Source organism: Lygodium microphyllum, chromosome 30 (genome assembly GCF_053477565.2).
Source record: "Lygodium microphyllum isolate KBCC chromosome 30, Lygodium_microphyllum_v1.1.10, whole genome shotgun sequence".
Classification (NCBI taxonomy): Eukaryota; Viridiplantae; Streptophyta; class Polypodiopsida; order Schizaeales; family Lygodiaceae; genus Lygodium; species Lygodium microphyllum.
Genome location: NC_141164.1, coordinates 40,949,316 through 40,964,558, shown reverse-complemented (window position 1 = coordinate 40,964,558; position 15,243 = coordinate 40,949,316). Strand labels below are relative to the sequence as shown.

Below are 15,243 nucleotides of genomic sequence, written 5' to 3'. Positions count from 1 at the left end.
GTTAGTAGTTAAGGCATATCTTTTGACATTTAAGTCTAATAAAATTTATATATATGTTGGTACCATGCTCTAAGGGCTTTTTCAGCCCATACAATGCCTTCTATAGCAAATAAGCTTTATTCTCAAAATGGGGACCTCCTCCTTAAGGTCACCATTCAAGAATGTTGATTTAATATCTATTTGGTAAATTGGTCTCTTTTTATGAGTGGCCACTGCAAATACTATGTGAATAGTTATCCTTCCAATAGTCGGACACCGAATGATTCTTGAACATCAAATCTTTCAAGGCTATGAAAATCCATGTGCAACTAATCTGACTTTGTACTTTTCTAAGCTTCCATCATCTTTTGTACTTTACCTTCTAAACTCAATCAATGCCAATAATCTTTCTCTTTTCTGGCTAATCCACTACCTTCCAAGTATTATTCTTCAGTATGCTATCATACTCAACCTCCATAGCTACTTTCCATGCTAGATTGGCAAGTGCTTCTTCCAAATTTGCTAGCTCCTTCTCTTATAATATCAACCATCAATTCCATATTGACTATGTGGGCAAAATCTTTTCTTTGATCCTCTACTCTCTAAGACCTCTATGGTTAATCTGACTTTTCCTCAATAATAGTGGTAGGCATAGGATTACTGTGATAATAGAGCTACTTCACCCCTTGTGAAAATGGATTTTCCAATGGTATGATTGTAGATTGGTGAAATTTCTCCTCATTATCTGAAGATTATGCATCCTCCTCCTTGAGAGTAGGGACAACTCTTGGGATAGGCTCATAGTGGACTACTTCTTCACTAGATGATAATGTGGAAGAACTTGTATTTTTCTCATCCACTATATGTGACTACTCCTTGAACACCACAACACAACTCACTAAGATCTTCTTTGCCTCTTAGCCATACACCATTTGTAAGCCTTTTACTCATCACTATAACCCAACAAGATACATTTTGTGCCTTGTGATTTTAACTTGTTTAGAAAATCAACATTTATGGTCATTTTTCTATATTGTTTTGCTATCACATCGGTATAATGATTCATCATGTCCTTGACTTCACCAAGAACATTTGATGCACTAAACTCATAGCCACGATCATCTACTTGCCATTCAATTGGTCTAACCAGTTGATTAGGGCTGGCTTCCATTATTTAGTGGAGCCATCTAGCTGATCATCGGCATGGTCATATTAGAAGGAGCTAGTAGCATATGGGCACACTTGGGCATTTGCTTCCTCTCCCATTCGAATTGATCATGGGAACCCCTTGGTCAATGCCAAAGTATTTCCAAGCTCTTATCATTTGTAATATGTACATAACACTCACATCCAAAAATTATAAAGTACAAGATAGATGATTTCTTACTAGTATAGGTTTCATGAGGAGTTTTATCCTTATGAGTATTTGTGTAACTCCAATTGAGAATGTAAACTATAGTATTCATAGCTTCTACCCAAAGCTAGTTAAGCAACCCCTCGCCCTTAGACATGTACCTTGCCATTTCTAGAATGGTATGATCTCAACATTCAACAATCCCATTCTACTAAGATATATGAGGCATCATCAATTGACACTTAATCCCTTGCTTAAGTCTTCAAATTCCTTTGAGTTAAACTCACCATCGCCATCTATTCTAAAATTATGCATGCTTTGCCCTATTTCATTCTCAACAAGTTTTAGCTATTCTTTGAACTTACCAAAAGCTTAAGCCTTATCACAAAGGAAGTACACCCACATTTTTCTACTACAGCCATCAATGATCAACATAAAATAAGAAGATCCCCCTAAGGCTTGTGTAGGCATTTTATCACACAAGTCGGCATGTACCAACTCTAAAGGAGCCTTTGCTCTATTCTTGCTTTCTTGTGGAAATATCTTTCTCTATTGCTTGCATATCATACAAGCTTCACAAGGTTTTTTCATTTTAGTTACTGTAGATAAGTGAGCAACTATGCCTTGCTTATGCATCTCCTTTTAACACTGCAAAACCAATGTGACCAAATCTTTTATACCAAAGTTTACTCGTACCCACACCAAAAATGGCTATAAGAGTGCTTAGCTCATACATAGTTTTTTTTTCTTTTCGGATAAATTTGCCATCATTGTAGATAATTTTGGCACCTATCTTGGTGAACCTCACCTCATGACCAATATCTATTATAGAAGCAAATGATAACAAATTTCTCTTAATCTCTAGAATATATAACACATTTGAAACCTTTTGAATTCAATATTTGTACACAACAAAGAAAATAGTACATGTATTCTCAATAGGAAAATTTTCATCATTTCTAACTATCACAATCATGGATTCTTACAGAGTCTACAAACTTTCTTGTTGGTCATGTGATGGGAGAGGCACAACTATCTAATAGCCATAAGTCAATAACAAATACTTCTTGCATTGCGGAATACACTTTTTCAATGATTGCTAGGAATAAATCCAACTTTGGTATCCATATTGGTTGTCTCCATTCCTTTCATCTTCAATGTGCCATTCTTTTCATATACCTTCTTGACAGGACAACCTGCAATCGCATGCCCTCTCTTCTTGTAGTAGAAGTACTCTCCTTGAAACTCTTTCTTACCACCCTTCTTCTTTTTGACACCATTAGTAAAGGAACCACCTTTTCTTTTTGCATTGGTAGAGAATGCAACATCTCCATTACTACTACCTTATTGGGCTTTAAGCTATGACTGCTCCTCCATAAGTAGTACACAAAATTTCTCAAACATCAAGCTTGGATTCTCACATGAGTCTTTAGAGTAGTTACTACCCCATCAAACTTTGGTGGAAAATTTTGAAAATGTCTCTGAGCTAGCTCCTTAGTAGTCTTTTATATCTCAACACTAGCCATTTGGCCACATAGATTCTTGATCCGAGTGATGAAGCTTCAGCTTCAATTTTTCTTCTGTAATAAACTTATTTGCTACTAGTTGATTCTCCAAGTTCTAATCCTTCTTTGATTTTATGCTTTAATACTGACTCCTCACTATGTTCTAAGCCTCCGATGCCTTGGTTGTGTACTAAATAAATATCAAAACACTATCAAAATAGCTTGTAACTAAGACACACAATGTATCTATGTTTCTTTGTTTCCAAGCCTATAGATGATTTTCATATAGAGAAATTGTAACACTCAAATTGGATGAGTCGAGGGTGGGCTGTGGTTCTAGGTCAATCCATGGGACCATCTATAGAAGCTCATAAAAATCTAGGATAGTTGTAATTTGAAGCTTTCATAGAGTGTAGTTTGTACCATCTTACTTGCCTTTTTACTAAATGTTGTTAGACAAATCCTCAATGTTCAAATTGCTAGTACAATAGCATTGTTACCTCATGCACCAAATGATATTGCTCCTCTTTGCTTTTGAATCCCTTTTCTCTCAAATACTCTTCACTCCTTAGAGCCCCCTAGGCTCTAATATTGTATCTATTTGATTCTTAATAGTTTTCTTTCCTTAATCTTGGTATTAGGTTTTAGTATAGTAAATACTATTTTTATTTTTAGATATATATCATTTGTATATTAAGAAATGATAACCAATGGATTCTATTATTGATGCTATTGATGTTGGATATGGTTTGATTGGAGAAGAAATGTACAAAAGTAGGAGAAAAACATAGCTAGTAGAGAGTAGAATATTTTGTAATGACCATTGTTATATTGTCTTTATGCAGCATGACCAATGGGGAGCAATATCTCTCTTTACTTTGCCTAATTTTGCAAGTCTTGAGTGGCCTTTGCCAAGCCCAACCACTAATAAAAGCTATAGATATAAAATGTTTTTTGAGATACAAAGATATTAAAAGGTATATGCTTATTAATGTATTTATTGATTTCTTTTCCAATGCTACGACAAGAATATTAAAGGCCATACTATTAGTCAAGAGGTTGGCATATGATCATGACTTACAATTTATCGATGAGGGATGGAATACGAGGATAGAAGGCAATATAATTTGTAAGATAGATCAGGACTCCATTGCTTGTAAATACATAGTTGCTACTCAAAATTTCATCCTCAACTTTTATTATGATGACATTATATTCATGGCAATCTAGTTGCTTTTGACTAAACGTTTGGCAAAGATCCCATAGTGGATCTTGATGTTGATTCAATGAGAACATTATTACAATTATAAAGGTTAGATCATCATGCACACTACATTAAGAGAGGATGCATCTATGAAATGAAGAAATTGAATTACCATGTTTATTTGTATTCCAACTTAATAACAAAGGGGTAAGTTTCTACATCAAAGTATATATACTTAGATATATATTTGATTCCACCATGAAAAAAATTTATGGTAACTAATTTGTAGATTCAAAGAGGAGAGAGAAGAAAATGTAATGCAAGATTATTAAAGAAAATATTTCTTAAATATCAATATAAATACAAGTATAAATATTGTAATAAATTTTTACTTACTTTCTTCATGATTTAAATATACGAGGCCTTACAAGGCAATATAGAAAAGCTATTTTTTTTCCAAAACTTTTCTTAGGAGGGATATTCATTTTAGAGTCATTTTGCCTTTCTTTGATACTTTGGTTGCCTTAGGTGTTGAGAATACCTTCACTTGCTACATTTGTGGGGATCTCTTCTTTTTGAGTCAAGTTCCACACTCTCTATGGCTAGCTTGCTTGTCTTGTTAGTCTTATTATATGAATTGATAATTATGTATTTAAAAAGCTTTGCTCTTACACACCAAACATGTTCACTATTGTAACAATCCTTAGAAAACTATCATATATTTGAAAGAAAAGAGTGTAAATTCACTATTATTTTGCAACTGGCGAGATCAAAATAACTTTCAGGACTGATCATGGACTTTATCATTTTCTAGTGATGCCTTTTGGATTGACTTTTGCCCCGCCACATTTCAGAGTCTCATGAATAAAATCCTCTACCCCTTCCTATTCTAGTTTGTAATTGTTTTCTTTGATGACATTCTCATTTACCGAGGTCACAAGAGGAGCACTTGGCACATATTGATAGCTTGAGAGAGCATTATCTCTTTGCTAAGTAAAGTAAGGTATCTTCATATAGACATCAATGGAGTACTTGGGGCTCATTGTTAGCAAGAATGGTATGCAAGTTGACCCCAAGAAGGTGCAATGTGTAAAGGACTAGCCCACACCATCTAGCACTACTTCATTACGTGGTCCTTGGTGTCTCTTCATTTTATAGACACTATTAAGCATTATGCCACCTTTGTAGCACCTTTGACGGATTAGTTAAAGAAAGAATCCTTTGGGATGTTGCTATATTGATCATAGCTTTATGTAGTTGAAGACATGCTTACTTTAGCCCTTATCCTCATATGGCCTAATTTCTCCAATGAGTTTACCATTTAGTATGATGCCAGTGACCGAGGCATTAGTGCTATATTGCTGCAGAGTATGGTGTGATTGGTTTTGAGAGCCGTAAGCTTGATAATAAGGAGATGCAAATGAATGTTTATAACCTGGAGATATTGGCCATCCTCCATGCTACTAAGAAATGGAACTACTACCTATATGGCAGCCATTTTAGAGTGAAGAGCGACCATCGAGTCCTCTAGTACTTCCTAACTCGGTCTACTTTGCCTCCTAAGAAAAGGAGATAGGTGGAAACCTTGCAAAACTATGATTTTGACATGTCTTACACTCAAGGCAAAGATAACATCGAGGCTGATTCACTCTCATAGATGTGGCCATGTAGAGTATCTTCCATTTTAGAGTTACATAGTGTTTGGATTGAGGAACTTTAGGAAGCTTATTTGTTGGATGAGGACTTCAGCCCCCACATATTTTAGCAATTACAACATGGGGTAATGGTTGACAACTCCCAATATTAGCTCAAGCATGGCTTTATTTGATCCTGTGGCAAGTTTTTCATTCCCCACACTTCTTCCTTCACATAGAGAACCATGGAAGAGATGCATTCTTTCCCAACTGCTGATCACTTGGATGTTTTCAAAACATATGATAGGATTGCCAAGAGCTTTCACTAGAAAGGATTATTGAGGGATGTCAAGGATTTTGTGATCAAATGTGTTCCATGCCAGTAGAACAAGGATAGCATGCTTAGATCCATCGGCCTCTCACAGCCCTTATCTATTCCTAAAGGAAAATGGACACATCACCATGGAATTCATTACTAGCCTCCTTGTTACCAAGAAAGGATGGAATAGTATATATGTGGTAGTTGATCACCTTACCAAGGTTGCCCACTTTATCCCCACTAAGACCTACTACATTATCTCTTAGGTGGCCACTCAGTTTATGGAGTATGCATTTAAGTTGCATGGATTACCACAAGTCATAGTGCATGATTAGGATGCCAAGTGTTTATGAGAAAATTTTGGTAGGTAGTTTTCACGTCTATGGGCTCCAAGCATGCTTGATCCACTCCATACCACCCACAAAAAGATTGCCAAACTGAAAGGATAAATAAATGGCTTGAGACGTACCTACAACACTTTTGCCCCACTATGTACAACATATTTGGAATATATGGCTTCACTTGGCTGGCTTTGCATATAACAACTCCACCCAGTCTAGCATTGCTATTTCTCCTTTTGAGGCATTATAAAGGCCCCCCTCCCTATAGTATTGTTCAATAATAAGATCAACCCTCAGAGTAAAGTCGAGTTGGACCACATGCAAGCCCTGCTTCAGCAATGCAAAGTGAATCTTCAAAAGGCACAAACCCACATGAAGATTTATGCTAATGAGAAAAGAAGGCATTTGTAATTCAAAGATGAAAATATTGTTCTCTTGAAAGTGCCTAAGTCTCATTACTCCACTCTTAAAGAATGCATTAGTAATGAGTTGGCCCACCATTTCTATGGCCCCTACCAAATCCTCAAGAGAGTTGGTGACTAGGCTCACGGATTATAGCTTCCCCCTACCATCAAGATTTACATGTGTTTCATGTCAGCCAGTTGAAGCCCTTCATTGGAACCTCAATGGACTATGTGGAAGAGCCTCCCCATAGGCAAAGAAGATATCATTTAGTACATCCATGAGGCAATCATTGGGCTGTGAGATAGACACTTGAGATCTTGATGCATCAAGGAATACCTCATCAAATGGCAAGGCCTACCCTTGGAAGAAGCCTCCTGGTACCTGGCCACTATTTTGAATGAATTTCCTTACATCTAAGAGGCCTGATGGGCTAAAGAATAGCAAGTTATCTCCCCTTTTGACCACACACTGCTTTGCAGTTGCATACTATTTTATAAAAGTTTTGTACCTACCTAAATTACATCCATGCGCTTCCTACATGGGTGAAAGTATGCATCAGTGGACAACATGCTATCCATAGTCTTCACCCATCACTTTTCATTGTAATGTGGATTAGAATAGTACTCTGCACCCCACTCCTTAGCCCCTCTATCAAGTCCCTCTAGTTATCTTTTGTTTTTTGGGGCAAAAAATCTCAAGCTAGGGATGGAATGTAATGAGCCGAATACAAGAGAACTAGGGGTTAGGCACCCAATCACACTGACTCGGTATATAAGGTGTAAGAGGCCTAGTTTAGGGCATCTAAATACTATCAAGAATTGACGCCACCTTCCTCTCGAGCTTCCATGTCTTCCTCCTTTCTTTTCTCTTTCCTATCTTTCTCTCTCCTCTTTTAGTCTTTATTATTCTTCTTCTTTTTCTCTTTCTCTCTATTTTGCACATTCTCCTCTCTTCTCTCTCCTCGCAGCTTATTCATTACACTATTGTAGAAAGAAGATGTTTCTTCTTCTTCTTTCTCTCTCTTTTGCTCATTCTCCTCTCTCCTCTTAGCTTCATTCATTACACTATTGTAGAAAGAAGATGTGCTATTGTTTGTGGGAGATTTAGGATATAACATTCCATCTAATAAAAGATTACGTTTTTTGTCCTTCAAATCTTCATGAATGTGTCATGGACTTTGAAACAATGTTGAGTTTTTCTTTTTTTATGATTGGTTCATACTCATATTCTAACTAAATACAAAGATAATAAATAGATTTTTAACAAAAATGTGAAGATTATTGGATGATTGATCCATAGAAAAGGATGGTATTAAAGATCAATATGAGAAAGCTATGTGATTTTGGAAAAGAAGAAGAACAGGGAAGAAACTAGTGAGAAGAAGGAGAAAGGAATAAGAAAATGAGGATGGAGAGAGATTAGCAAAAGTTAAAAAAATTCAACTTGAGTATTCATTGTCACTCTTAATAAAAGGTCAGATCATTATTAGGCCAATCCCTATCATCTTTGTGGAGGCCTAGATTTCCAAATTTCATGTAGACCATGAGAATGCTATGATAATGACTTTTTATGATTTAAGATATGTTTATTTATAATAAAAATTTAAAAAAAATCATAAAATAAAATTTTAATCCCCAAATATTTTCTCTCTCTAGGATATCTTACAAGGCATTTTCAAGATCTTAAAACTCCTCAAATGAGCTATAAAAGAAAGACCCATCTCCAAAGCCATCATTAATCCATCTTTCACCCAATCAGAGTTCTTCCAGCTAGTCTTAAGCTATTCACCTATCATCTCTCTAGATCACCATCTAAGCTTTATAGTGGAAGAACACAAGTAGACATAGCCATCTTTGTATTAGTTCATTTGAAATTAAAGAAGTTTCTATTCTTCTTATATTTCCTTGTATTCTCTATTCCTTAGATTTTGTTTGTTGTCATATGTAATTCTTATACACATAACAAATAAAAAGATATGTAGAGGTTGTGCCTTGGACAAATAAACTAGAAAGTTGATTAGTAAGGACTAATGCAAGCTATCCTTTGCTACAAATGTTAAAGTGCAAGCTAGTTGCCATCCTTTCCCATAGTTAATCAATTATCTTGTTCATGTTGCAATGAAGATGACCCTTAGTTTTCTCAAAATTAAGATCTTTTTGCAATGGTCTTGTCTAGAGAATGGTGTATTTGTGATAACAAAGCATGATATCTCATACCATATAGATTATTGTAGCATGTGAAATTTTAGATTGCATGTGGTTAGCTGTATATCATGAGCAAGGTATATAAAGCCGCTTTGTGGATTCTCCATGAAGAAGCCAAAAGTACCAAGCCAATTTGGCTACTAAAAAGGTGATACATAGAAACATATAAACCAAGAAACTATTATCAATCGATACTAGTTTGTGTCCAAAGCATCAATTTAGAATGCATTAGTAATGATATGTTGCACTCCACAAGCTCAATGATGGGACTTTGGACACCCTCTTATTCCGTCAAGAGGTTCAACCATGAAGCACAATGGCTATCTCTCACCTAGCCTTTCGCACACATTATGACTACCAAGATCTATTTGTAGTGAGTTGCAAGGCCTCTCCTCAAGCATGAACAATGCTCTTGCAAAGCTTCGTGATTGACGAATGCACTCTCATTTAACCCTCTATGACCTTAGCATGCAAGGGAGAAGCATAAGCATGGGAATGAGAGAGTGCTCAAGAGAAAGAATGAGACTTTACCAACATGGTCCCTTACACGTGTGTGTGTGTGTGTGTGTGTGTGTGTGTGTGTGTGTGTGTGTGTGTGTGTGTGTGTGTGTGTGTGTGTGTGTGTGTGTGTGTGTGTGTGTGTGTGTGTGTCCCTCTCTCTCAAACTCTTACTCTCTCCCTCTCTCATAGTGAAAAGAAAAGGAGGAAAGTATACACAGTTTGCATATACATGAATAGTCTATTCTATTATTTCTTGTCCTTTAATAACATGAAAATTAGGGTTAAGGTTTACCCATCCCCCTTAGGCATCTTGCCCCTTTTGTGGTCCTTCTAGTTGGCCATGGCTCCTTTTTACATGCAATTGTAGTCTTGGTGAAAAAACAGACTTGACATAAGTTGTGATTGAGATGTTAGTTAATTAAATACAATTTTCATATGGGGGGCCAACTCCAATAAAAATAATAGTATAAATTATTACAAGAATTTTTCTTTGTCCAAACATTTGTGGGCCTCTTTTCTTTATCTTTTTTCTTGTAGTTAACATAATCCATTCTCCAAGATGAGTACAAGTCCCATGGCACTTTCAGCAAAGGTATGGTGCTACTACTAATGAGAGACTCTAGGATATCTAATGAGAAAGTTGATAGGGGTATATTGTGTGGTGTGACAAAAGAGATGTGGATGGGCTAAGGTAGTGGAACTAAGAGACTTAGAGCATGCTAGGTTATTTGAAGAGGAAGGGAGATGTGAAGGCTGATGCCAAAGAGATAATGATGGGTGTGGGCCACTAATACTCATAGGTCTTGAGGAGCTCCATTATACTTATTCTATCACTCGTGCTCTTCCTGCGGAGTGTGCCTACCTTATTTTTGCAATGATTGCATGCTCATGCATGTGAACTAGGAGCTCGGTTAAAATCTAAATAAAGTTGGAATATTTCCACACATTTGGGGATCTGGTATTAGTGAGAGAATGTGATGAAGTGCTATTTCTATAGTGACAAATCATCTGCACATGGTGAACTTGTTGTGCACCATGTCCTCTAGTAACTAGGTACAAAAGGTCAGTAGTACAACATGGAGGTGAAGGTGAACCATCACTGCTCAATGAATTCTAGCATTGACATTAAAAAAGAGTGAAGGTAGCCCATCTTCATAAATTGTTACAAGCTATTGGGGGAGCTTGGGAGGATTCAAAGATAGTTCTAGGTGGTGATAAGGGAAGGATATGGATAATTAGCAAATTCTTGTGCAAAATGAGCTAAGAAAGGGACCAAGTCAATGGGTTGAAATAAGGAGGACTTATCATCCCATGGGTTGTTGTAATATTAGGGATCTTTGGAAAGTTGTACTTGTCGTGGCCTTGTTTGTGATACTCCTAGCTGTGCCTCCTTGGGTAAGTGCAAAAGAGTACATTTGTCCATTCTTCCTTCCAAGAATAGATGAAGGCTTCCCAAGCCCTCTTATTGCCTTTCAAAATGGGGTAATGCCATTGTAGGAGTCTTGGCCACACTTCTCTAGACTTTAATTTTAAGTATCTTCCACTGCTTTGTTAGAATTTGCATGACTTTTGATAGGCTTTGTCATCAAAAAGGTTAACCACTTCATAGCAATGTTCTCAATTATTCATATTAGTAGCCATAGTGTGTGTGACAGAAGTAATTTTATGAAGCTACTCTCCTAATTGAATTTGAAATCAAACTTTACAGAAGGGATGGCCTCCTAATTCTCCATGTATTTTTGCATTCTTGCCTTTGGGTTCTCTTCCTCTTCTAATAGTAGGAGCTTAGGGGAAATCTGTTAGTCCCTACGATTAAGCTCTTAAACTCTAGATCATGGATTTATAAGCCTATTTTTTCTCTAGTTCTTTCTCTTCTTCTATTGAGTGTTCTTTTGACTTCCTGTATAAAATTTGATAACTCTTTTATATCCATAGGGAATTGTCATGATCATATATGGATCTAAGATGATGGGAGAAGTTAGCTAGGGCATGTTAGATTGTATTAAATCTACTTCTTTTAGTTCATAATCATCAAAACGTTTATGCCACAACTGTAGAATCATGTCTTTGTTGGTTGGCCGTATTTTCCTAAGCAAATTGATCCATTGAATCCTTTCCATGCTTTTTGAGGTGTTAGAGATCAGGCCATAAGTTCTATATCTTTAGATTGAGGTGTGTGGGTTGATATTGTAGCTTCCTTGAATGGCTCTTGCTACAACAAACATCTGATTGCTAATTGTCACTATATAAGGCCGCTTCTATGTCATTGGTGGAGAGCTTCATTAGGGTTGTCTCATAAAGCCTCTATGTCTCATTTTCTACCATGTTTACAACCCGTGTTAAGCTGGAGGAGATGGTCTCCTACAGATTTGTGTATGAGGCACTCCATTGGTCCTATATTTGCTGATGCTCTAGATTCCATCTTTCATCTAGATGTATTTTTTCTTTCTCCTTTTGATTGTGGCAAGCATGACTTCATTTTTGCTACCTACATCCTTAATTTAGCAATTTGTATCTTGTAGTTCATGAGAGATAGATCTTGCTCGTAAAGTTTATTTCATTGAAGCTTATTCATGGCCTCTTGCTCCTTAAGCTGATATTGGAGCTTCTTAAGTACTGAATCACACTACTTCAATTGAGTTTGAAGCTCATTCATATGTTTTTCTTGAAGATCTTTGAGTGCCATATCATGATCCTTTAGCTGGTTTTAGAGGTCCTTGAGCACGAGTCACACTCCTTCAGTTGACTCTTGAACTCCTCACCATGCTTCTCTTATAGTTCCTTAAGCACCTTATTGTGTTTCTTTAGTTGAGCTTGGAGCTCCTCAGCTTGCTTTTCAGATTCCACCAATAAGTTTTTGCACTCATCTTGAATTCTTTCCAACTTGCCTTGGACATATTGATTGGTGCATTTGTCTTGTCTTCTTTAAGTTCTTTACATAGCTGCTCCAAGGCTTCTATTCTTCCTAGTGCACTCTACTATTTGGAATATTCTTGTGCAATTTTTGAGTTATCTATTGGGTAAGTGCTCTCTTTTAGATTAGTGATTGATGGTGACTTCATGTGTGGGTCTTGCTTTTGCCAACTCATTGATCTTCACTTACATGGTTTCTGTTTAAGCTATTAGCTCACAAAGGGTCCCTAAATTAGTGGTTGGTTCCTTCATCACCTTCTCCTTCCCTTTATTACTAGATGTTGGGTAAAAAGGCCTCTAGGCCTGCCTGTGTACAATGTGACTACCCATTCTTTATTCATATATAATATGATAATGCAATAAGGCTGTCAATTCAAATGGACAGCACCTACATTGTGTGTGCTCTTCTCTCCCGCATCTTCCTCTTCTCCTTCTCCACTGCCATTGCATCCCCTTCAATTGGTATCCAAGCTTTGGATCAGAGCTTGATCGTGGAGCTTGGCCTACTTCAGCCTAGATTGAAGATCTAGAGCTTGGAGCTTCAATGCCATCCATGGCTTCTTTCCCCCGAGGTAAATTTTCATCTCCTGCCTCTCCCCGGCCCTCATAGACTCTTTGTAGGTGTTCCTTGGCTTCATGGGGCACCTTGTATGCCCCCATTTGCCCCCTTATCCTCAGAATAACCAGCATAACCCACAGTAGCAGCTCACGTTTTTTGCGCCTGTTTCAAAATCTGGCTCAAAAATCCCATTTTTTCTCATATCTCAGGCATCCAAAATCCAATTTAGGCAAGATTTGAATTGATTTACAGCAAGAAAATGTCATGCTTTTAGCTTATGTGATGCTCCTGAGGCTTGGTATTTGATGTCCAAATGCTTTGGGATGTTTGCCCAATGTTTTGAGATGCTTTGGGACTTGGTTTGCGCTTCCGTAGCTCAATTTATGCAAGGATTTACTGCTCTACATTTTTTGGGTAGCAAGGTTTTATCAGGGATGGCTTATGCATAATGCTATTTGTTGATATTCGGGTGTCATGTTGGACATATTGATGCTTGGTCATCATGGTTTATGCTCGGATATGCTATTTGAGAGCTATTGAGCTTGTATTTGGATGCGGACACTTCGTTGTTGGTTGGGATTTATGCTACCTTGGTTGACATGTTATTTTACCTCCAGTTTGGTTATGCCTATGGTCTACGGGTGCTCTCGGATACTCGGTGTCGTGCTGCTACGCACCCGAGCCGTAAACACCTCCATTTTTGTTGTGCATCTGTGTTATCTTTTCACGTGTGTTTCATTGTGTTTGATTGCTGCGTTATCTTTCCGTCATTTTCTGTACCCGCATCCAATGTACATACTCCACTTGTGTGTTTCTGTTTGTGTGTGTTTCTGTTTGTGTGCATGTTGTGTGTATGTCAGAAAAATATGAAAAACTGATGCCAAAGAATATTATCATGCTGTCAATTTCAATGATGAACTCCAAGAAAAGTGCAGGAAACCGTGGAATCAAAGGAAGCTTTGTAGAAGCCGACATTTAAGCTATGAAGACAAAGGTTGCACCTGGACCAAGGCTTCTAATTCTAGACTATGTTAAAAGGCTTTGACAGGTGGTCCTCTAGTTCAAGCTCGAAACTTTGCAGTAATGACAGGTGTAAATTCAGGAATATCATGTGCAATGAGAAGAGCTCGTGGTGGCGTGGAAGATGTTCAGACCAGAATGGTAGCTGCCTTTGGATCTGGGGCTATGTTCTCTATCATCAGTGGCGTCGGTGGCCCAAATGTGGCATTCAATGCAGTTATGACAAGAGTTTCTTTTGCTCTCATTCAAGGAGGCATGCATAAGCTTAACCTCGACCAGTTGATGCCTACTATTTGAGAGGGAAGGGAATATTGGAGAATTTGGGCCTGGAACGCTATGAAAAGAATTTCAAGAAGGGAAATTTAAAAACAGCACTTGTTGAAGGAGAAAAAGGACGCGCTGATCTCGGGAGGGGTGGAAAAAAAAAAGCTCATTGATATCATCAATAATACAACTAGTGTTGATTCATCACAGAGCCCTGCTTTCGAGAGCCTGTCATGGCCTCTTCGCCGATGGCGTCACCCTCTAGGCCGTGAAGCAGTAGGCCAGCACCACCTCCACCCTCAGCCCCTCTAATGCCACCGTCTGTGGATGGTGCGACATCACTTGCTGCGCCTTCAATCATGTCGTGGTCCTCTCCCTGGCGGCACCTTGTTCAATGGAATGACACGGATTTTGGAGGAGACGAAAGTTGATAATAAGAACATAGTAAAAAAAGAAGCTGACAACGATGACCTACAGTCGAAGAGGTGGAATGGAACGAAGCGAAAGAACCAGACAAAGAGGATTATGAAGAAGATGAGAAAGTTGCTGTGACGGATTGAAGCTGATAAAGGAGAAACGCCAAAGATAAGAAGATGAAAACTATGACAAAGTTGCTACTGAAGGGACGGGAGTAGACTCATTGACCTAAAGGAAGACAGAAGAAGGAAAGACCGAGTGATCATTGGTGAAGTCTGCAACAAAACATTGATGACAAGGAGGAAGAAACAGAGGAGTTCTATGCCAACGGAAGATGAACGAAACATGAAGAGGCAACAAAAGACGAGGATTTGAAGTAGAACGTGGCTGTGAAGTTCTGGAGGTGCGGATGCTGTTGTGACAGGAGCTCCATTAAATTTTTAGAAGTCGACGACAGGAGAGAAGGGGCAGAAATGACTTAGTTGAAGGCTGACATAAGATGATTTTGACAACAAGCTTCTGACTGGAGTTGGAGTCGATGAAACAGCTGCGAATCTTGTTTCTGCAAACTGAATTTGGTGATGAGATGACACAATGTGGCTGGAGTATGCAGGGCAATGCTTC

The 15,243-nt window shown here is 37.8% G+C and overlaps 1 protein-coding gene across 1 annotated transcript in view; it reads right to left on the bottom strand.

Annotated features, from left to right (window-relative positions):
* The window catches only part of LOC148009774 (uncharacterized), a 45,806-nt gene extending 31,243 nt beyond the window's left edge, over positions 1-14,563 (bottom strand). The window contains exon 1 of the mRNA XM_087672828.1: positions 14,411-14,563. Within this exon, the coding sequence (XP_087528954.1) occupies positions 14,411-14,563 (153 nt within the window). The remainder of the gene's footprint in view (positions 1-14,410) is intronic.
* Positions 14,564-15,243: the final 680 nt, after the last annotated feature.